The sequence below is a fragment of the Cucumis melo genome, chromosome 1 (assembly GCF_025177605.1).
Source record: "Cucumis melo cultivar AY chromosome 1, USDA_Cmelo_AY_1.0, whole genome shotgun sequence".
Lineage (NCBI taxonomy): Eukaryota > Viridiplantae > Streptophyta > Magnoliopsida > Cucurbitales > Cucurbitaceae > Cucumis > Cucumis melo.
The window spans coordinates 15,353,997-15,378,450 of NC_066857.1; the positions used below are offsets into that span (position 1 = coordinate 15,353,997).

Sequence of the window (24,454 nt, forward strand, 5' to 3'; positions counted from 1 at the left end):
CGGTCGAGTTTGTGTTCCTCAATAAATATGCAAAAAAATTGAAAGAAAAGAGGAAGTTCCTTGATAAATTTACCAACTTTTAAAAGCTAGAGTTGGAAGAGTTAAGTTATTTAACACTAACTTACGAGATCGATAGACCAAACATCTCTTAATTTTTAGTTGATAATAATGATTAGAGGGTGATTTTGAGACTAATTTAGTTCTTGTGTTACATTATCCAACGATTGGATCGTAAGTTTTTCACGAAATTAAGAGACCTTAATTGAATTACAATTTTTGCAAGACTTGAATCAAACAAAGGGAGATTATTTTCAACTATAATCTCACTTTGTATCTAAATTACATTCTTAGCATGTTTTTGAGTCTAAAATATTATTAGTATTCAATTTAAAATATGATATGTAGCATATGATATATATTATACATACATCATAAAATGTACTAAAAGAAACACATATTACAATGTTCAATGAAGAATTAACTTAAATGTTGTGTATCCTTTAACCTAAAACATACTTTTTAAAACAAAATTATTAAAAATGAAACATACTTCTTAGAAGCTTAAAGAAGAAAAAGAACAAAATGGGTGCATTCTTGATAAATATCAATTTGATTTGATTTTAAAATTACTTACCAAGATATATATAACTTTATTATTAAATAAATAGTTAAGAAGTATTAAAGATAGTTAAATAAAAATTTGAATACGAAGTCATGGACAAGAGGTCACAAAATATAAGCACGTAATGATATGGGAATACATATTCGATTCTGCTTCGAATCAAAACTATTTTATATGCGATAATAATTTGAATATTAACTCTATCTTTGTTTATTCTTTTCACCTATCATATTTTTTTCATTCATTCAATTATAAACAACATTATGGTTTAACTTTCTCCTAAATATTAAAATAACATTATTTAAAAAATAAATAATTTATTTGAAAAATGATCGTAAATAACGAACTCAATGGATAATTTGATTGTGTGTATTGTCATCTTCTCCCGCGTTTCCAACTGAATCACCCACACGAAAGTTTGTTAGTGCCAATGGACCGAGCAACCAAGCTCTCAAAAGCCATTTACCTGAATTCCAACAATCCTAACCTAGCATGGCTTCTCTTCAAGCGAATCCTCTCTTCCCCGATCCCCGCTTCCTCTTCCTTCTTCAAGCCCTCTCTTCAATCTGTACCCATTATTGCCCGTATCCTCATCACTTCAAAAATGCACCCACAGATCGATCACCTTCACCAACTCCTCTTGTCGCAGCACCGGGATTTTGCTCATCCATCTGGATTTTCACTTGTTCGAACGTTGGCTGATTTGGGTCTCTTTGAAAACGCCATTTCTCAGTTTCGTTCGCTTCGAGCCAGGTTTCCTCATGACCCTCCTCCTATTTCTTTCTACAATCTTCTGTTTCGATGTTCTTTGAAGGAAAGCCGTGTTGATTGTGTGATTTGGTTATATAAGGATATGGTTGTTGCGAGAGTTAACCCACAGACTTATACTTTTAATCTGCTGATAAGTGCGCTTTGTGAAATGGGATACTTGGAGAATGCACGAGAAGTGTTTGATAAAATGTCTGAAAAAGGGTGTAAGCCTAATGAGTTTAGTCTTGGGATTTTGGTTCGTGGGTATTGTAGAGCTGGGCTCCATTCTAATGGGATTGATCTTTTGGACGAGATGAGGAGCTCTGGTGCTTTTCCTAATAGGGTTGCGTACAATACTGTGATATCTTCTCTTTGTGGAGAAGGTCAGACTGAGGAGGCTGAAAAATTGGTGGAAAAGATGAGAGAGGTTGGTCTTTCTCCTGATATTGTAACTTTCAATTGTAGAATTGCTGCCCTCTGTAAATATGGGCAAATTTTAGAAGCTTCCAGAATTTTTAGAGATATGCAAATAGATGAAGAGATGGGGTTACCGAAGCCTAATACTGTAACATATAATTTAATGCTAGAAGGATTTTGTAGTGAAGGAATGATCGAGGAAGCTAGGGCTATCTTTGATTCTATGAAAATTTCTGAAACTCTGAACTTGAAAAGCTATAACATATGGTTGTTAGGATTGGTTAGAAGTGGAAAGCTCCTTGAAGCTCGTTTAATTCTTAATGAGATGGCAGAAAAGAATATAAAACCCAATCTCTACTCCTACAACATTTTGGTACATGGACTTTGTAGATATGGAATGTTTTCTGATGCAAGATCTATACTAGGCGTAATGAGAGAGAGTGGTGTTGCTCCAGATACTGTAACTTATAGTACCTTACTGCATGGATACTGTAGAAGAGGAAAGATGCTTGAAGCCAACTATGTTCTTCGTGAAATGATACAGGTTGGTTGCTTTCCCAATATGTATACTTGTAACATCCTACTTAACAGCCTGTGGAAAGAGGGGAGGGCATCAGAGGCGGAAGACTTGCTGCAAAAGATGAATGAAAGAGGTTATGGGTTGGATAATGTAACTTGTAATACAATGATTAATGGCCTCTGTAAAGCTGGGAATCTGGACAAAGCTATTGAAATAGTGAGTGGCATGTGGACACATGGAAGTGCTTCTCTTGGTAATCTAGGGAACTCTTTTATTGGTCTTTTTGATATTCGAAATAGTGGGAAGAAGTGTTTGCCAGACCCAATCACATATGCGACCATAATAGGTGGGTTATGTAAGGTAGGGCGGGTTGATGAAGCAAAAAAGAAGCTTCTGGAGATGATTGGGAAAAAGTTATCTCCTGATTCACTAATATTTGATACTTTCATATATAATTACTGTAAACAAGGAAAGTTATCTTCTGCTTTTAGAGTTCTCAAAGAAATGGAGAAAAAAGGTTGCAACAAGAGCCTTCGAACATATAATTCACTGATCCAGGGTTTTGGTAGTGAAAATCAAATATTTGAAATATATGGATTGATGGATGAGATGAAAGAAAGAGGAATTTTTCCTAACGTCTACACTTATAATAACATTATGCGCTGCCTATCTGAAGGTGGGAAACTCAAAGATGCCACTTGTCTTTTGGATGAAATGCTGCAGAAGGGGATATCTCCTAATATATATACATTTAGGATTTTAATTGGAGCTTTCTTCAAGGCTTGCGACTTTGGAGCCGCCCAAGAATTATTTGAGATAGCTTTAAGCCTTTGTGGCCATAAGGAATCCTTGTATAGTTTTATGTTCAATGAGCTACTAGCTGGAGGTGAAACATTGAAGGCTAAAGAGCTTTTTGAAGCTGCATTAGATAGATCTCTAGCCTTGAAAAATTTTCTTTATAGGGACCTGATTGAAAGACTTTGCAAGGACGGAAAGTTAGATGATGCAAGTTTCATTCTTCATAAGATGATGGATAAACAGTATAGTTTTGACCCTGCATCATTCATGCCAGTGATTGATGAATTGGGTAAAAGAGGGAGCAAACATGCAGCCGATGAATTTGCAGAAAGGATGATGGAAATGGCTTCAGAAACAGATTTCAACCAACATGAGAATAAGAATATTCGAGGAAGATTGAATAATAATGATGAAAGTGATTGGCAAAAGATAATTCACAGGTATGAATCTTTAAAAATATATTTGATCTGTGTCGTACTTATATCCACTAGGTTTGCTGCTGTTTTGAGGATTCGCTTAAGAACATTGTCTATGTGACATTATTCGAATCCAACTCAAGTGTTATTCAATCATAGTATATTGTATGAAGAATATAAGGTACTGGGTGGTAGTTAAAATTTTTAAACACGTCAAATGATTTCACCAATGGGAATTTTAGAACCAGTTTTTTTACCCTTGAAATTCTTGCAATTTTTTTGTCCTAAGAGTCCACTCGTGTTTGCACAAAACTGAAGAAACATAACCATTTAGTTTTCCTCCTCGTTTAACTCTGCATTAGCCATAAGAACTATTAACATCTAGTTACACGGTGCATATTTTTAGGCAGTTCTTTTTTGCTACTGCACACGTCTGATGATCCTTTGAGGGTATTTTAGTCAACCTTGAATGTAGAGTGAAAGTCCTCTTCAAGCGCTCTAGTAATAGATTGCTATTTCCAGCTATCAATTTGTTGAATTTGAAAAAGACCAAGGATAGTAAAAATAACGAGGCTATTAAACCAATTTCTTTCATGTTGAATATTCAATTTTCTGTTCTATATGTGTCATGTGCTTGGCTTGGACATGCACAATTTCAACAGAAACGATGGCAGTGGGATTGCACAGAAAACTCTTAAGCGTGTGTTAAAAGGCTGGGGTCAAGGAAGTATTGCAACTTCACAGCCACAGAAATTCATCACATGTGATCACTGGGATGGTGATGCTTAGAGTTTTTCAAGTTCTTGAGGGACAGGCAAACATGAAAACATGCTAAAATCTGCTGAGGCATTAAATTTTCAAGTTAGGGAGCCAAGGACATCAGTACATCAGGTAAACTATTTTTTCCGGATTCTTGGTTACCAAGTCATAACAATGAAAAGAAAGATCAAGGACGATAAACTTTGTATGTAATAAATGTAGATCAATTAGTTGTTTTGGTTCTCCATGCTTAATAATCGCTAAATATCCTTTAATAGTTAATTGTGGGTTTTACTTATATTAAACTAAATTTGATGTGGGTTCAAACTTTTCTAGGTATCGTGAAAGAACTTGGAATGAATGAGATCCATTTTGCTATGCTGGTCCACTGATAGATTTATGCTATTATGCATTATCAAGACGCAGTGCAATTTTTATCCATAGATACCATTAATTTTTAGTTTTTCAGTTCGTTGAGAAGAAAAGGAGCATTATGATTTAAGTACAGAAGAACTGAGGTTTTGTTATACATTGTGGAAAGTGGAAACTCCACCAGCATTTCGTAGTTTCACTCTGTCAGCTTGGAGAACTATCAGAGAGCAGTCTGGTAATAAATTCTTCCATGTTCTAATGATTTTCAATTACAATTTTTAATTTTGAGCATGTTCTGTCCGGTATAATTATTCATACTCATAAATTATTTCCAAGTCTTATAGCCTAATAAAATGGAATGCGGAATGGGGCATCAAATTAATAGACCGCGAGAAAACTACATTGCTTTTTTCATTAGCACTTGTAAAATTTTGAGTTATTAGACTCTTGAAACTTCACTATATATGGAACGGAGCATGAAAGAAATAGAAATGCAGAGGAGCCATCTAAATATATAGTTTTTGGTGGTGGGGAACTGGGTTTAATTCACATAGAACTTCTAGCCTTTCATGCAATCTCTCAACTGGATAGCTCAGATGTGCGTTCTTGTGTGTGACACATACCTAGCGAGTAATTTTTATAAGCATCCTAGTAAGTTCTATTTATTTTCTCTACTATACCATTTATCTTCTAAGAAAAAGTTAAAAACAACTCCCTTTTCTGCTATAAAAAGTGACTAGTTTCCTACTTTAGTCATCTTACTTTCCTAATTTTTGTCATCAGCTTGTGTATCTCACCACTTGCAACTGCCAAGTTTTAAAAAATAGGCGACAAGTTCTTTGAAGTAATATCTTTGATGGTTTCAGAATGGGTTGCTACTGCCAAATGAGCTTTCTAAAGTCTGCTGAGAAATTCTTTGGATTCAGAGACTGATAGTTTGTCTAGAAGATGGACTTCATATTTCTTTATTCGCCGGGCAAAATCTTCAAGCCACCTGTGAGGCCCCCTATCATACACACCTACAAGCGTAAGGAAAGAAAAAAGAATACCCACGTAGACAACCCGGCCCAGGAAAAGAATTGAGAAAAATAAATGAAGAATATTTTGGGTAGGGGGTCCCACCGGAGGAAAAGAGGTATTTAAGGAATGTTTTTAGGGATTGGTGAGGCATCTCGTTTTTGAGTATGAAAAGCTGTTGTGGAGGCTTTTAGGGAGTGAACTCTCTCGATTATATAAATAAAGATCCACAAAGTGCTGCCTCTGTTTTTTTGTATTGTGTTGGGTTTTTTTGAGTGCAGGGGAAGAGTCCTAACAAAGTGGTATCAGAGCCGCAAACATCCTGGGGAAGACACAAGCTATGGCTCAAAAAGAGTGGGAGGATAGATTGGAAACGAATGAGAAGGAAATCAGGGAGTTCAAGGAATTGATGCTCAGTTTACTTAAGAGCATGGAGAATCTGTCGGAGGAGTTTAAGGAAAGTAGTCGTGCAAAACTGAGGGAGGAATTGTGTGCCTCTGATGGGTCTGGACTGAAAGGGAAAGGAAAAATCAGAGAGACAGACATGACATCGGGTTTCGCTAGAGGGTCCTCAGACAAAAGTAAATACAAGAAACTAGAGATACCTGTCTTCAGTGGAGAGAACTCAGAATTATGGGTTTACCGAGCCAAACACTATTTCGACATCAATGAGCTGGCTAATGAGGAGAAGGTGAAGGTCGCAGTAGTCAGTTTTGGTCAGGACGCAGTGAACTAGTTTCGCTGAAGTAATAATCGGAAGAAGGTAATGTCGTGGGAAGACCTCAAGAGGAGGATGTTCAAACACTTCAAGGCTCCCGATGAAGGTAGTTTAGGGGCCCCTCTCATACGGATTAAGCAGGATGGACTATACGCTGACTATTTGAAGAAGTTTTTGGAGTATTCAGTGCCATTGCCGAAGATGGCGAAGAGCATATTCATTGACGCGTTCATCACAGGGTTAGAGACCAATCTGCAAGCCGAAGTTAAAAGTCGTCACCCGGTTACATTGGAAGACTATATGCGGGAAGCCCAAATGGTGAGCGATTGTGATATGACCATAAAATTGGCCCTAAATGATTGGAGAGGTCGTGGGCCAGCTGTGGCAGAGGCCCAAGCCCAGAGTGGTAAACAAGTGACGCTAAATGTGGAAAAAACAGAGGCAGCACTCTGTGGATTTTTATTTATATAACCGGGAGAGTTCACAAGAAAAGAACAGCAGAACACAAAACAATAATAGCAAACAGAGAATTAAGAAAAACAAACAACAATACTCTCCAGCAATTCGAGAAGCTGACGTCTCCCTAAAAGCCTCCACAACAGCTTTTCATACCAAAAAACGAGATGCCTCACCAATCCCTAAAAACATTCCTTAAATACCTCTTTTCCTCCAGTGGGACCCCCTACCCAAGATATTCTTCATTTATTTTTCTCAATTCTTTTCCTGCGCCGGCGGGCTTGAAACTCACCTTGTCCTCAAGGTGAAATGAAGGATATTGCTGGTTCATAGTGTAAACTAACTCCCACGTCGCTTCACTGTTATGTAGTCCCTTCCATTTTACTAACCATTCGTTAGCTCCCAATTCACTGTTCCAACGGACACCCAGAACTGCTTCAGGTTCAACTTGTAGTTCAAATTCTTCAGTCAATGCTGGCGGTAAGTGCTGTACTTTTGTTGTATGAAAGGAAGGTAAACTATCAGGATATTCTCCGAATGACGGGAAGCTTTCAGATCTCAAAATCTTTGGGTCCTCTTGACATGGAGCATGAAATTTTGGTATGCTTATGCTTTATCTAGCATTCCAATAGGTTCTAGCATTAATACATATCCACCATTTGAGGTGTTAATAGTGGTGGCATGTTGCCTTGCTCCTGTAGGACACTGACTGCCTGAACCAGAAGTCTGAGTACTTGAAGTGGGTGGGGACTTTGCAGGGTGTCGATGGCTGAACGAGCCATTGCCAACTTGATAGTTTATTGCCTCTGATGGTCTCTCATCTTCGTGGATGAACAATGGTCAGTGTCAGGAAAACTGGGAGGGTTCAATTGTGGGAAGCTTTCATAGAAAGGCCCAATTTGTATTGAACCATCAGCACCTTGAACTGAGTCGATCACGAGCTGGAGTTTGCTTAGAGAATAATGACCTACTTTCTTGATTTTTCCGGAAGGGCACCTTGTTATCCATGTTGCCTGCATATCCTCTTTAGAGAAGTTGGACAAACTGCAAAAACAGGAAGTTCAAGCAGCCAATGGTTAGGTAGTTTAGTTTGTACATAAATACTTACTTGAAAACAAAAACCATATAAAGAAAAAAAAATATATATATATATATATATATATGGTGGACTCGTCCATTAAAAATTGTTAAGTCTCAGATCCAAGGTTTTGCTTTTTAACAACATTGCAGGGTGAATGGAGAAAGAAGGCGGTTATCCCGTTGGCTCAAAGAAAACTTTGAAAAATTCTACTTGTTTAGTGAGTACATTAAATCCATGGCCTAACAGGGGTGTGTGTGTGTGTGTGTGTGTGTGTATTTCATATTTAAACTAGTTTTTCTGTTAAACCAGGCTATTCTTCTCTAAATCAAGGCATTTATGGTATTGTAATGGATGTGTAGCATGAGACTAAAGAATCTGAATGGTGAAGGTGTGAACTCATTCAACTGATCATCAGAAAGATTGGACAGTTTTTGTTAAGTAGACAACAGAAGACGTTACTTTTAGGAAGATTTACAACATTAACCAATATTAAAGGAGAAATTGGAATGTTAAACTAGCTAATAGTGTTGGCCGCATCTTGGTCGGAGGGCCGAATACGGCCGCATGTACAAGAATTTCCACCACCCTCACCGTTGCTTGTGGATCCCTTGAGTTCTTTTTTAGCCGAAGTTTCAAGTGTCATGTAATATGGTAGTCTTAATTCTACGCAAATATCAATGGAAATATTGATAGAAGGTAGAAATACAGAAAAGATTATGAAAGCAATAATTTTTTTTTTAAAAAAAAAACATATTTAAATTGGTAAATAAACTTTTTAAGATTAAAAAAAAAAAGTTAAGATGTGATATTTTATTGTTTATTTTGTTATGTTTTATAGACTTGTCTATGATATAATAGAAATATCAATTTACTTTTCATGGTGATATACAATCTATGGAATTATAAAAACATCAATAGAAGTATCAAACTGACGAAAACTTAATATCATGGTTGTACTTGTAGGTGAGCAAAATGTGCAAATATTTGCCCATTTGTTATAAAATACTAGTTACGAAACACATGAAGTCTTGTATTTCTGGTTATGTTTTTTACCTAAATACAATGAATTTTTATTGTGTAATGTTATTATATATCTATTATGAAGTTAACAATTTGCCTACTGAGTGCAGCAAGTCCTTGTTTAGTGTACAATTCCATAGGAATACACCGATAGTTTAACCCACACAGGCACAGTATGAAAAACAAAAGATTTTGAAACAATACCTGTGACCCATTTTATGCAGAAGTATAGGTTTGCCTCCTAAATGTTAAAAACTGTTTCGTGTTTCGTCCCAAGTTTGAAATATTGATGTGGATGAAAATTTCAAGAAACTTAGATAGAAATTGTTTTAGTTAGTTAATGAAACTTAGATCGTAGTTGAATTGGACTATAATTCACTTTTAACCTTTTCATTTCTATAAAATGACAATACTTAAATGTATATGGTAAAGTATGTGCCTATGAATTGATACAATAGTAGAAATTTTTAAAAAGTGAAGTTTTTGGCTAAGCTCATGTTGGGCTTGATACAATATCAAATATCGAAAACTCAAGGACATGAAATATTTATATATAAAATAATTTTAAATAATTTATTGTAAAATCAGGTGTTTACAAAAATGAAAAACGATAGCATTAAACTAATATAGTATAGTAAAAATAGAAAGAATCATTAAATAAAATATTACGCAACTTAACAAACAAAAAGAAGAAAGATTAAACTCTACATGTAATGTAGATGGAGGTTCAGAGGGTGTTTAAAGGAAGGAAATGAATAATATGGGAAAGTAATAAGAAAAAGAGGAGATTATGAAAATATTTTGGGCCTCTGGTCATTTTCTATTTTACATGATGGACCTCTGGGTTTTTTTCAATTTTAAGATTGTCCGTGTAAATATTTTGCCGCTTTTTTATATTGTTGAGAAGATGCTTTCTGGATTAATATAAACTTATAATCTTTCGTGAATTTAAGAAACATTTTCAAAAATAAAATAAATCAAATTATTTACGAAATATAATAAAAAGTTTTTTTTCACTAGCAATTTTAAAAGTTCCATATTCAAATAGAAAATCTTTAAAAGAAAATTTCTCAAACATAGTAAAATTGACAAAATATTTAAAATACATAAAAAAGGATTTTAGTCTTTTAAAGGTTTTTTTTCTCTGAAATGTAAATATTTATTTTTTATTGTTTTTTTAAAAAACCACTTTTTCAAACTATTATTTAAATAAATTAACACCGATTTAAAATTGGATTTGTTTCTAAAAATAGAAAAAATAAAAAAATATTTATATTCCATAGAACAAAACCACTGGAAAAAATTAATTAGACTTGATTTTTTTATAGAGAATAAATATTTTGTCAAATGTTTTATTTTTGACAATTTCTCTAAAAGTTGTGAATAATTTTCCTAGAAAAATGTTCTTTCTTCAAAAAAAAAAAAAAAAAAAAAAAAGCATTGAGACTAAAGTGTTAATCTAAAATTCACTCATATTCCTTTGAATTGATTCGAGAAAAAAATATATTTTTCACAAAATTCATTTTCATTTAAATACTTTTTGATAAACTATTTTGATTTATTTTCACGTTTCAATTTCTTTCGAAAGGGTTAATTATTTAAATTAAATACGTTAGAATTTTGGATAATATATGTAACTTATCAAAACCAAATGGTTAGAATTACTTGTACATCCTTGATTTGATGTGAAACATAACTTGAATGTACCATAGAATTAAATAAAATGATTAGATCAATCAAAGATGGAGGTTGGAAGTTAATTTTTCTTTAATTCACTGTCAGCAACAATAAGTAGAGGAAGTGACTTTAGGAATAAAAAATTATCTACAAATTGCTACAATTAATTAATGTTCTACTATTTAAAAAACTCTACATTCACCAACTTCATGCAAAAAAAATAAACTGTCATAGATTTTGAAAAATAAATATAAAAAACCACAATTTTTTTGGGAAACTTTCGTAGATGTAACCAAACTATTTACGGTCCGAACAAAGTTAGCCATTTTTTAAATATTTCGGTTTGTCCTTATCTTTCTAAATAGTTCAGGTTTGCCCTTATCTTTCTTTTCTTCTTCCTAGCTATTCGTCTTCCTTTTGCGATTTCGTCTTTCTTCTTTCCTATTTTTTTTCTGCAATTTCTTTCCATCATCTTTTTTATATTTCAATTATTTATTTACGTCGTTTAATCTTTGCATCGTTTTTCTTATTTTCTTTTTTTTTTTTCACTTTTCCATCATCTTTCTACTTTTTCTCTTCTTTTTCTGGTTGCGATTTCTTTCCATCGTCTTTCTTCTTTTTCTTTTTTACATCGTGTACAAAAAATAACAACATCTAAAAGATCGTGTATCTATTTTGAAAAAAAATTATTTAGATTGAAGTAGCCAAATATAAACTATCTCGTAAAAAAGTAAACAATCGTGTAAAAAAATAAAAGATTGCGTATAAAGAATTTTGAAAAAAATCATTTAGATCAGCCTAGCTAAATGTAATAAAAAAACAAAAGATTGTGTATAAAGAATTTAAAAAAAAAATCATTTATAACCAAACTTAAATGTAACAAAATTAAATGATGGAATTGAAAAGATTAATCGTAGTCATATCTAAACGATCGCAAATATATTACGTGTCTGTGGTTGACGGGGCATTTTTGATATTTTACACGGTAAACCTCTGAATTTTTTCGTTTTTTGAATTATTCTAGAATGTAAATATTTTGCCGCTTTTTATATGTTTGAAAAGATGCCTACTCTTTTTTTAGGTAAAAAATTGATATAGTATAGCTTTATTGACTAAATATCTCTAAATTTGCTACAATTAGGTTATTGTATAATGAAATGAGCATTTGGAGTGTAGGGTATTTTGATCATTTAGTGTTGTTCTTCTCTCACTTGAAGTTAACAAAGATGTCTGTATCCTCCAAAATAAACAACATTTCAATGATTATTTTCTTCCCTTTTCTTATCTGACAGCTTGTTTTTTATTTTTCTTTTCTTTCTTTCTTTTTTTTTTTATTCATATTCTTGTGTATATATTATGTTACATATCAACGTTCTAAGGCCGTATAAGAAGAGGGTTACATTGGTTTATATAACCCAACCCTCGTTTGGGCGGAGAGTTATCATAACCCTAGTTTTACCCTTCCTCAACACTTGTTCAACTCTTTCTTAATTCCTTTTTCTTTCTCATTTATAATTTTTATACTTATGAGTTTTTGTTAATTTTAATCTTTTTATTTTAAAAACACAACATGTTTTTAAGTTGTAAATTTGGTACAATTACATTATTAAAATTTTAATTTCTTTCTTTACTCTTGAATTAGGTAAATTTATTGTGATTACACAATTAAAATTTTAATTTAATTTTCTTCCATCAACTCTACGTTTGAATTCATATCAATATATTTGTGAAATTTAAATTTTGATATCAATCTCAACCTCATTGTATTTTGTTAATTAGCTTAAATATTTAAGAAATGGCAATTCAATTAAAAAAATGGTATAATTTTAACAAATTACCATAAATTGATTACAATAATTAGAAAACTATAAGGACTATTTGATTAAATTAAAAATTAAGTGGTTGTAATTTCAGCATAGGCTCATGAATTTTTTTACCCAATAACTGTTGTAAAATAACTAAAATAAATAATTTGAAAGTATATAAATCACAATTAAAAAGAATAAAAATTAAAGCTAATATTTTTAAAGTAGACTAAAATAAATTGAAGAAAAACCAAAAAACTAGATTCATTGTAATTTTCTACTAGAAAACAAAACTAGAGTTAGTAAAAGTGTTGATTGAATTGTTATTTTCTGTTTCTCGTACTTCATATTTTCAATTATTTTTTTGTATTTATTTACATGTTTACGAGTTGTGTGTCACATTCATAAAAATCAATTTATTGAAACTATACTTAAAAATGTTGAAAATGAACATTGTAGTTAAATAAATTAAGACAAATTGTTTTACGAAAATTAGGACGATTTGGTAAATTAAATATACGAATTGAATTAAAAAAAATATATGTATATATATAAAAAAAACAAATTCTATAACACTACATAGATAACCCATCCCCCAAACACATCTTAATATTATCGTAAGCCTACTCATATAATCTTTCTTCCAAACACATCTTATCATAACACTTCCTCCACAATATTTCCTCCAAACATATTTTATCAGAACACTTACCAAAAACATCCTATCACAATCGTAGGTTTATTATAACACATAACCCTAACCCTCTATAACTCAACCCTTCTCCAAACAGTTATATTTACTTTAATTTCTTGCTTAATTATCTATATATGTGTGTATATATATATAATATTAAAAGGAGTTTAAAAAGCCGAAGGTTACTTTTACTTAAGCTGAACCAATTAAAGTAATTGAAATCTACATGGGTTTTGGCCAATTCCATGAAGTAGGATCAGATACTTGGCTGCCTGATCAAGGGAAAAAAAGAGTTCCTTTAACTCAAAATTTTTGGGGTATGAAATCTAATAGCCATATGGCAACAAGATGATTGTAATTAGGTCAAGTTGTTCTTGTAAATAAGAAAGGTTGATGAAGTGGGTCTACTAGCTGCTGCCTCACTAAAGGAAACTCATTGAGTGCTTCTAATTTACTTCCCTTTTTTTGTTTGTTTTACAACTTGGGTTGGCGATATTCATTACTTGACACCCAAACCCCAAAGTGATCGATTAGTGACTTAAACCCAAGACGCCACTCTAACAATTTCTACTACTTTTTTAGTCAACTGTTATATTAGAAGACATTCCTTCAACAACACTAACTATTCTTTAAAATTTAGCTCACTCATTTTCAAAAGATACTCGATTAAAGTACTATGCAACATTAACTATTCTTTGAAGCTTTTGAAGTATCTAAAAAAACTTCAATGTATAGGATTATCTGAAAGATTACAAATACTTATCTCAAAAGATAGGATCTAAAAACGGACTAACATTTCTTTAAAATCAGGTACTTCTACTTTTAGATAAGGCTTAAGTCATAGAAGATAAAAGGCAATAGGAGTTGTAGTGAGGAAGAGATAGTAGTTGAATATTGGAAGAGAAAAGTTGTTAAAAGTGTCCACTTTTGTACTTTCTTGACCTAAAGTCTTATACTACCAATTGTTTTGTCTTTTATCTTCCTTTTTATGTCAATTTATTCAACATGTCTTGCTCACATAAGTACATAATGTGCAAATAATATCTACGAGTATACGTCTAAATTCTCCACCAAAAAAAAGATCAAACTTGATTATTAGAATTTTATATACATGTGGATCAGAAAATGGAAAGCAAAACCAAAATCATACTCCTGAAAAAGGAAGTGACCCCATGATCAATTAAAACATAATGAAAAAGAAAATTAAGCATTAGTAAATGGAGCACCATTACTACCTAATCCATTCAAAGCTAAACATGATGAGCAAAATGATAGAGAACCCATTCACAAATATTAACAGAGAGCACAGCTAGCTAGGCCTTATGTAATTTATTATTAAAGAGAAACAGCTTCTGATCATCAATTTATGTATGAGAAATTTCCAGATAGTCTACCTAAAATATATGTAGCTAACAAAGCATACTAATTTTCACACTTCAGACACAGAGAGATATGAGTGTTAGAGCCATAAGCCTAAATTACAACATATCAACAAAAGAATGAAGAAGAAGAAGAAGAACAACAACAACAAGAAGAAAGCTTATTTATTATCTTCAAAGACCCAACCTGAGATCCAAAGTGAGGCTTGACGAATATGAAGAAGAAGAATCATCTTCAAGAGGAGCAGGCAAGTTTAAATCCAAATTAACAAATCTCTCCTGATCTGTAGCTGCATTATTCTCCCATTGGAATCTCTTCTTATGGTTTTGATCTGTTCCTAGAATCATCATCGACATTTTATTCTCCAGATTGAAACTGCTTTCATGGCGTCCAAAATCCCCAAAGAGAGTAATTTCATCTTCCGTTTCTTCTTCATCGCTCTTTGCCATAGCGAAACAGCCTCTTACATTCTTATGACTTGCTCTATGTCCTCCAAGTGCTTGATGCGATCCAAACACTTTCTTACAGCTCGAACATTCAAATCGAGAATCAGAAACCCTAGAAATCGAGAAATTAGGGCCATTGGCAAGCATTAATAAAGAATTGGCAATGTCTTGATCTTCTTCAGTAAACGAATTAGAAGAGTGTTCGAGATTAGGGCTAAAATTAGGAGAAACCGAAATGGGACGACGGTAATTAACTGGAGGAATAATCCCACGCCATTGACGTTCAGGATGACACCTCATGTGACCGAAAAGTGCTTTATCGGACCAAAATTTCTTCCCGCACTCAGTACATGGACGAGTAATCTTGGGTGCATTAGGATCGGGTTTCTTGGTGTACTTTGATTTAGAAGTGGTGAGAACGGTGGTGGAGTAGTGATCGTCGTCGGTTTGGGTTCTTGAGCGTTTCTTGCGAGGACGACGGCGGTTGGATGAGTCGAAAGAGGACGTAGAAGGTTGAAAAGGAATGGTGATGAGGTCGATAGGAGAGCTGCTAGTACTGGTAACCGAGAGGGAGTTGAAATGTGGATTATTCATGATGGTGAAAAGAAGAAGAAGAGGAGGAAGAAGAATGAAGAAGAAGGGAGCTGAAAAGGAGAGAAAAGCAAAAAGTGTAACAATGGCGGAAGGGTTTGGGGTTTGTAGGGAGAGAGACGGTTATTGGTTCTTTGGGTGACAGACATGGCGGTTTTATATTTTATTTATCTTTTCTTATCTTTGGGTTGGTTACTGAGGTAGTTACGGGCAGTACGGGTAACATATTTCTTATTATTATTATTATTATTATTATTATTTATTTGGCGCTCTCTTTCAACCGACTGTTAGTCTTACCTCCCCTCAACTCAAATTTGATCCTGACCCTTCATTTTATGGATCCTCGTATTACGACCAATACCTCCGCCTCCACCCAACCTTCTTATCTTACTCTTTTTCCATCATAATATTTACTTTACTTCTTCCTTCATTTTTTTTTTTTTATATTTGTTAAACATATAAAACAAGATTTGTTATTTGACTTTTTTTTTTTTTTTTTTTTTGTAGAATTTATAGTTAGTTCTTATATTTCCATTAAATTTTATAAATACTCCCTATGTGTTTTATATACTATATATATATATATATAGTCAACATGACTAAATTTTATTACCAGGCAACATTAGTAAATTTGTATTTTAAGGATAAAGATAGAAACCTAGACACATGGTATGAGTCACAACCACTTCAATACTCAATCAGAAGGTTAAAATCGGGGAAGAAGAGTATTTGGTACTTACTTATTATTTAATCTTTATTTATAGGTTTTAATTTGATCCTCATCTTCCTGTTCGATTAGTGTTTGTGATTGGACTGTCTCTTCAAGGATCCTTCTTAAGTCGAGGTTGTACAACCCAACATCCTTACCTTACCTAGTGCCTTTAGGGTTTCATCTCACCTTTTTTTTGTTAATTAGCCTATTTGGGCTCGTCAATTGTGTATAATTTCTACCGATATGAAAAAAAAAAAAAAGAAAGAAATGAAACAGAGAAAAATTATACACTTTAAAATATATATCGTAAGGGGTAATTAAGTATAAAATTTAGATTCAAAATACAATACAATTCAATTCAATTCACAAAATCTTAACCTTCAAAATTTTAAAAATAACTTAAAATTATGATGAATTTAGGTGATTTCAAATGTATAGTTTTAATTATTAAATATTATACATTATTGAGATTAGCATTCCAATTATTATTATTGTTATTTTCCTTTTGTTGATTTTTCCAAAATAGAAAATAGATGAGCACTTTTATTTATAAATTGTGAAAATATATTCATGTAGTCTCTGTTGTATGAAAATAATAATAATAATTTAATTGATTTAGTTTTATTCAGTCTTTTGACTTCGTATGCCTAAATTTAAGGTTTTTAAAAATATACGAAGTAAGTTTAAGGTTTAATGAAAAATGGAAAAACTAAATTTGGATAATTGAATGGAGCTGTCGGAAAAATGAAAAAAAAAATTATAACAATTAAGCTAATACCACATGAATGTTATGAAATAAAGAACTAAAAACTAGATATGAACACAAAAGAAGAATTAGAAAAGAGAGGAAGAAGAGAAGACAATTGAACTCAATTGTAGTGTATATACAAATGATATCTACAACCTCTATTTATAGGGTTGTGAGAATAATGGTTACAAAACCAAACATAAATAGGGGACAAGAAAGTTATGGATATTGATGGGGAGGTTATTGGATGAATTTGTAACCTAAAGAGGTTATGGACATCTAATAATATTTGACTTTAATATTGAATATTCATAATACTCCCCCTTTAGATGTCCATATTATATAAAATAAATGCCTCGTTAAAACCTTACTAGGAAAAAACCCAGTGGAAAAAATCCTAGTGAAGGAAAAAGAATACATCATTTTATATACTTTAATAATTACCTCATTAAAAACATTGCTAGGAAGACCCAATCGGAAAAACCATAGTCAAGAAAAGAATGCAGTATTTTTACTTCCCCTCATGAGTACATCACTTGAATTCTCCGAGTTGTCACATTTCAATGTTATGTTTAAGCTTTTCAAATGGCGGAGTTGGTAAGTGCCTTTGTAAATAAGTCTGTCATGTTGTCTTTTGAAGAATTTTGTTGAATATTGATGTCATCATTTGATGTTTTTGTCTTCACATAAGAACACTATTGGCTAGTTTTGTACATCACCAATATCGCTGCATGATTTAAAGTAGTTGTTATGATCTGCTTCATAAGCTGCCATAATATAGAAAAAATTCTTCTATATGTATCGAGTAACTCTTGTAAGATCTAGCTCGCATGGGTTAGATAAATAACCTGTATCTTCATAATCAACTAAATCACAATTAGATCTATTAGAATAAATTATTGTAAGTTAATAATTCTTAAATTAAACATAACATAGTTTAATTCTATTTCAATATTTTTGGAGAAATATTATTTTTATGTAACAAAATTACTAAAAATATTACAACAGATAGTGGATAAACTAGTAAAGATACAAGTGCACTTATTTCTCAAAATTATGGTTCTTCACGATCTCAAGTTCTTCGTTATCTTTCTGATACGAAATTATATAATTTTTTTTTTCACATGGCCAAGTGAATGAACCACCCTAGGAAAGTTCAATGATATAACTAGTCCAATTTCATTTGCTTTATGCTTTATTTGCAAGTTAAGACAAAACGTATAATCTCAAATTCTTTTTAAAGAAATTCTATTGTTTTTGAAATCTCTTCAGGAGTTTCTACTCAAATCATCAAATTGGACAAATAGGGGTTATGTTTATACCCTCTTATCAACAAAAATGTAATAAGAGATTATGATATTCGTCTGGAATATTTTATAACTCTCTTATTACTGAATCATATGATTTCATAACCTTTAATCCTTCAGGGATATAATTATTAATAAATTTATACCAATGTATAACGACTACATCCATAAAGTGTATGTTAAGCTTTGTATACACACTAAGATATGTTAGATATCTCATGGTATTGTATCCACCATAGGAGAACATGTATCTCTCATATAACCAATATCAATTCTTTGTGTGGAACTTGTCCCACTTTCTATTTGTTTTTCTTACAAACACTTTACTTGTATTTATCATGTTCGACATTCTCTAAATGTCTAACTAGTTCTCACGATTTGAAACATATAAGTTTATTTTGATTGGATTGTTTCTTTTCACATAAGCCAATCCTTTTTGTGTCGTCGCAACATTGTTCAATATGTCTAATTACATATTACTTATTTTCATAAATAATATCATGAGCAACATTGTATGCAAAAATGTTGTCAAGTTATTTAAGTATGGTTCCATTTCTTGTTATGACATATAATTTTATCGAGATCTCTTTACCATTTTTTTTACTTTAAGATTCTTATGAGTACCCATATTCAGGATTTCTTCTAGAATATCCATATTCTTAACTGATCATTAATTGACTATTTCTTCTTTAAGGATCTTTCTCTTTGGAACTCACATTTGCCTATCACGCTTCAAACGTGTAGTATTGACAACTTGTTGCACTAGGATATCATTCTTAGATGGTATCTTTGTAACCACTATAACTCGGTCACTTTCTTACAATTATAAATGTTCTGTAAATGCATCTACATTTGATTTGATATCATTTTATTCCAAATAAGATATCTTTTGAACTAGTTCAAAATAATTTGTAATGATGATCAAAACGAGACAATATTTATGCATTTCATTTAATTTATTTTTTCAACATTTGCTTAATTTCTCCCCCTAATGTTGGAAAAAATGTCTCATTAATGAGAACTAGCAAATTGCATAGTAAATATATCATCCATCTGGGGTTCAATTGTTTCATCATCTTAAACATGATCTCATACAAATTTAGAAGCTTTTCTATTCAAACATATGCTACAATATGTTTGTTCACTTATCTCAATCAATTATCAAATGTTTGGAATGCAAACTCACTAACATTCTTAAATCAAAATAATAAGTATATCTATGGCCAACAATAGGATGCGCCAACAAGAATTAATAAACCATGAATCTCTTCCCAAAAGCATGAGAGTTTCAATTTCAAATTTCGCTAGTGAGAGTTTGATAATTAACCTCTTGAGAACAAGAGACTCCTTAACAATTTATTACATGAAAGAATCTTCTAGTTCTTCAATGGATGTCAATGTATATTTCCAATCATACATTAATTTCATTATTGACCCAAAATGACTCTCATGTCAAATAAAATTATGTTTGGATCAATGAACTTCAGGTTCGTTGTTGCATATATATCAATTACACGAATGTGTCTGTAATATAATTGAGAAGTAAAAGTAGGCAAATTTTCTATATGCACTACCTGTAGAAAATTATATATAATATATGCATATCATATATTATTCTTATAGTCAATCTCTCTAGATATGATATCGATTACAACATATACCTTTCCAGTTTACTAAATTTTTCTTTGATAGATTTACAAAGATAGTGAGGTTTATCAAGACTATCAAATCTTGAAGGTGTATTATTTAGTTTTAAGTATAATATGCATAGATGTACTATATGCAACACATAAATATCAAGAGATTATTCTTATTCTCTCCAAGAGATTAAAAGAAAATCCAAATATTTCATCCATATATAAATGGACAAAAAGAATAATCATCTCTTCAGGAGATTATAAGTAATCTGTGATATCCAAATAATATCATATTTATAAGGTTAAAATAAAAATTATGATCTATTCGAGAGATACAAATAATTTATCAAAGTTTGCTTTCATATATCGCTCTCATTTTCATCGTTAAGGATTTTAATTTTTCAAAGAAACTCTTAATGTACGACAAGTACAAGATTATTGTATCTTTTCCAAACATATTTGGAAAAATAAAATTCTCATATGGTTCTAATCAAATAAACTTTTATTCTCTATTAACATAATTTTGATCTTACTAAATATTGTAACATTCACTTCAGAGAATGCTATTAAATTATTTGATCAAAATTTACCATCCTTTATATATATATATATATATATATATATAGAAACATATGCTCAATATATAATATAATATTTCAAACTTTCTCTATCAAATTGTTATTGTAAGAGCAAAGATGTTTTGATATGTGCAACTACTGGTGCACGACAAAAACAATGAGCACTAATTGATTTATGCAACTTCAGGTGCATTAAATCAACATTGAGTTTAAGAAATAATTAACTATTATACATAACTTTTATAAACTTTGTCATAAGAGAATTTAATCAAATATATATAATCACTACATATAAAATTTTTAAGACTCATAAAGTTCACATGAGAATGATTTAAATATTCAACAATCAAATAAGTTTCAAAGACAACATTGAGAATTTATTCTCATATTTGAAAAACAACATTAACATTATATAATCTTAACGTATATATATAGAAGATAAATATTACCACAATATTTGTCAAGTAAAATGAAATCCAATTAGGAAAATAAATATTCTAATTTAAACTTTCATATAAATTAATTAGAAAAACATTTCAATCAAATATTTCAAATATAAGAATTATATTTAAATATAAGGCATGATTTACCACCTTAATCTAAATAACATTAGAACATTTATAACATAAATCTAAAATAATATAACATATTTGACAAATCTATAAGTCTTAACCAAAAAATTAAAGTCAAGAAATACTTGATTATTGAATATCTTTTCTATTTTTGGATCACTCAAAACAAGGTTATTTAAGTTTCTCAAACATAAATTTTATTCCTCAACAAATATGAAAATTATTTATGGTCTAAAATAGTAACCACACACATATATATACATATACTTCAAATAGAATTTAAGTTTGAATATATACTTATTCAACACATATGTCATGAGATACATATCTCATGCACCCAAAATTTAATATCACAAAATTTTACCATGAAATGTCATACATAACTTGAAACCAAATTGAGGATAATTTTTCATTAAATCTATGCAATTACAAATTTTTTTTCTATTTAATCATTCTACCAAAATATGATGATAAAGTACATGCAATTTTTGTCGAACATATGAAAATATGAATAAAGTTTTTCGATTCGATCAAATCAAATTATAAAACTAATAACAAATGTATTTTAGCAAACAATTTCACAATTAACATATATTGCATACTTAGTTATCAAGAAATATGAATGATGGTGATGAGAAGATCAATGATGAATACACCAAATACATACATATATGACAAAATCATCAAAATCAAAATACTCACCATATTTGGACGAAATTCTAAATACCTCAAAAACTATGAAAATAATTATAGCCGATCTTTAACAAGAATCAAAATCAATTGCTACAAAACCTTCAATTTAAAGAGACTCGTGCTGATAACGTGTTATGAAATAAAGAACCAAAAACTAGATAAGATCACAAAAGAAGAATAGAGAAGAGAGGAAGAAGAGAAGACAATTGAACTCAATTGTGGTGTATATACAAATGATCTCTACAACCTCTATTTATAGGGTTGTGAGAATAATGGTTACAAAACCAAACATAAATAGGGGACAAGAAAGTTATGAATATTGATGGGGAGGTTATTGGATGAATTTGTAACCTAAAGAGGTTATGGACATCTAATAATATTTGACTTTAATATTGAATATTCATAATAATGAATTTATTGTTTGCAAAATGAGAAGAACAAACCTTAATTCACATATACAAAATGTAAAATGTCACAAATGCCTTCATTATTGATATATTTGATACACACATTATATACCTAATATCCCTTGATAGATCTGATACTTCTTGATACACTTGACATACATTTGACACTTATTAATAGTCTTTGGATCTTGATACACTTGATGTACCATATGATACTCTTTGGTACACTTAATATTACTTTTTGATACACCTAATATTTCTTGTTACACTTAATTCTTTTTAATACACTTAATACCTTTTAGGTCTTCATATACTTAGGGGGCGTTTGGGGCGTAGAGTGAGTTATTATAATCTGTAGGTTATTATAGTCTATGAGTTATTATAGTCTGTGTTTGGGGTGCAGATTATTATAGTCTGTGTTTGGGTGTAGATTATTATAGTCTGAGTTATTATAATCTGTGTTTGGGATGCAGATTATTATAGTGTGGTTATTATAATCTGTGTTTGGGGTATAGATTATTATAATCTGGGAATATCAAAAATGTTTTTTTCACTTTTTTTTTGCAATACACATTTTATTTCAAAATTATTTTATTTAATCTCGTTAATTATGTAGTTCGTTAAATAAATTTAACTATAATCTCCATAATGTAATTTTCTCATTCGTTAATTATGTAGTGTTCAACATAATTAATCGTAGACAATCGAAATTACATATTTAGTAACATCACAAGAATGACATAAATTACGAGTGTTCCTAGTGCATACATTTCACAACACGTTAGCAGTTTAGAACAAATGACAAAATAATTTCAAGCGATGATAGTAATTAGAAGAGTATTAATTACTAATTCTTTTTTTTTCATTATTTAATTACCAGTGTTTTTCGTTAATTTGTGTTTTTTTTTTTCAAAAATGATTTTTAAAGCAAGTTATAAGTTTGTTAATTTTGTAAAAAAATTAAAAATATTATATAAGTTTTTGCATGATTTTAACCACTACATACCATCATTTTTTTCTAAATGCATTTGCCATACTATCATTGATTATTTATTTTTCCTAAGTATGATACAAATTTATTCTTTTCATAATAGAATTTTTTTATTATTTTTCTCTTTTATCATGCTATCATTCTTTTGATAACACAAATTGTCTTAAAATAATGCATTATGATGCATATCTTTTCTTCTTTAGATTTATTATATAAATTTGGTTATTCAAATTTTGTTTTATGCTAAATCTTTTCATAGAATAGATTTTTAATGAAAAATAGTAGAGTCGCATTTTTTCTAAAAATTATTCCTTTGATTTATTTAGAAATAAAAAATCAAAAAAAAAAAATGATTCAATGAAAATATATGTATAATTTCATTTTACCCCACCTAATTACCAATATTTATTTTTATTATGTTTATTTATTTCTATAGCAAACATTGTCAAAAGTTGTTGATTGTCTTATTTGTTTTGTTCTCTTTGAAAACTTGAAATAAATTGATAAAACTATGAATTACTATTTTTATTAAGTTTAACACAATTGATTTTTTGTATTATGTTTATGCATTAACCGTTTAACACGATTCTTTTAAATTTTTGCAAAGGAAATTTTTTCTAAGATATTTTTTCAAGTTAATTTTTCCTAAGTAATTTTTTCTACGTTATTTTTGCAAATATATTTTTCGTAATTTATTTTTCCTAACAAGCCATATTCCTAAGTTATTGTTGCAAAGTAGATTTTTTTTTTAATTTATTTTTTCTAACAAAATTCATTTGATGAATCTTTTTGTGATGTAATTAAAATTTGTGAAATATATAATAACCCTTGGAGGAGTGAGGGATAGTGATAAAAGGAGAAATGAGGGAGTGAGAAATAGTGTGAGAAAAGAAAATGGAGGAGTGGGGAATAGTGACAGAAGAGAAATAGGGAATGAGTATAATAGTCCTAATCCTAATCCTCGGGTTATAATAACTCTTGGGACAAACATAGAGTGGGCTAAAAATAACCTACTCCACTTTTTCGTAATCTAAGGGCCAAATAGCCCCTTAAAGGTTTCATTTATGAGTTTGATACACTTGATGAACTGCTAATAAACTATTATGCTTCATTGGTACACTCGACAAATTTGATATACTTGATGCACGTAATATGTTTGATACAACTAAAGTACTTCAAATACACTTAGTATTCTTCATTGATACACTTAATTGATCAAGAACACTTGATATACTTGAAGTCCTACTTATACATTAGATACACCTTTGAT

At 30.7% G+C, this 24,454-nt stretch overlaps 2 protein-coding genes across 6 annotated transcripts; one reads left to right on the plus strand and one right to left on the minus strand.

Moving 5' to 3' along the window:
- Positions 1-980: 980 nt before the first annotated feature.
- Positions 981-8,274, plus strand: LOC103490214 (pentatricopeptide repeat-containing protein At2g17140). 5 transcript variants are annotated; one of them, XM_051089924.1, is made up of 7 exons: positions 981-3,547; positions 4,186-4,414; positions 4,619-4,889; positions 5,438-7,445; positions 7,547-7,925; positions 8,076-8,143; positions 8,236-8,274. In XM_051089924.1, the coding sequence occupies exons 1-2, from the start codon at positions 1,053-1,055 to the stop codon at positions 4,310-4,312; spliced, it is 2,622 nt and encodes an 873-aa protein (XP_050945881.1). In that variant the 5' UTR covers positions 981-1,052; the 3' UTR covers positions 4,313-4,414; positions 4,619-4,889; positions 5,438-7,445; positions 7,547-7,925; positions 8,076-8,143; positions 8,236-8,274. The 5 variants fall into 5 exon arrangements, with proteins under 5 accessions (XP_050945881.1, XP_008447848.2, XP_050945886.1 ...); XM_008449626.3 differs by having other exon boundaries at positions 5,521-7,445; positions 7,547-8,274; XM_051089929.1 differs by having other exon boundaries at positions 5,953-7,445; positions 7,547-8,274.
- On the minus strand, positions 7,643-15,636 carry LOC127148421 (zinc finger protein ZAT3). The gene is made up of 2 exons (XM_051082019.1): positions 14,689-15,636; positions 7,643-7,889 (listed from the first exon to the last, which is right to left on the minus strand). Exons 1-2 carry the CDS (start codon positions 15,540-15,542, stop codon positions 7,643-7,645), a joined length of 1,101 nt encoding a protein of 366 aa, XP_050937976.1. The 5' UTR covers positions 15,543-15,636.
- Between the last annotated feature and the right edge of the window lie 8,818 nt (positions 15,637-24,454).

Bases quoted from the DNA above. Each gene is read 5' to 3' on its own strand.
- LOC127148421 (XM_051082019.1), bottom strand. From the start codon at position 15,542: ATGAATAATCCACATTTCAACTCCCTCTCGGTTACCAGTACTAGCAGC. The intron at 7,890-14,688 runs GTTGGGTCTTTG...CTGTTTTTGCAG, and splicing joins AGCCTCACTTTGGATCTCAG to TTTGTCCAACTTCTCTAAAG.
- LOC103490214 (XM_051089924.1), top strand. From the start codon at position 1,053: ATGGACCGAGCAACCAAGCTCTCAAAAGCCATTTACCTGAATTCCAAC. The intron at 3,548-4,185 runs GTATGAATCTTT...CAATTTCAACAG, and splicing joins TGGCAAAAGATAATTCACAG to AAACGATGGCAGTGGGATTG.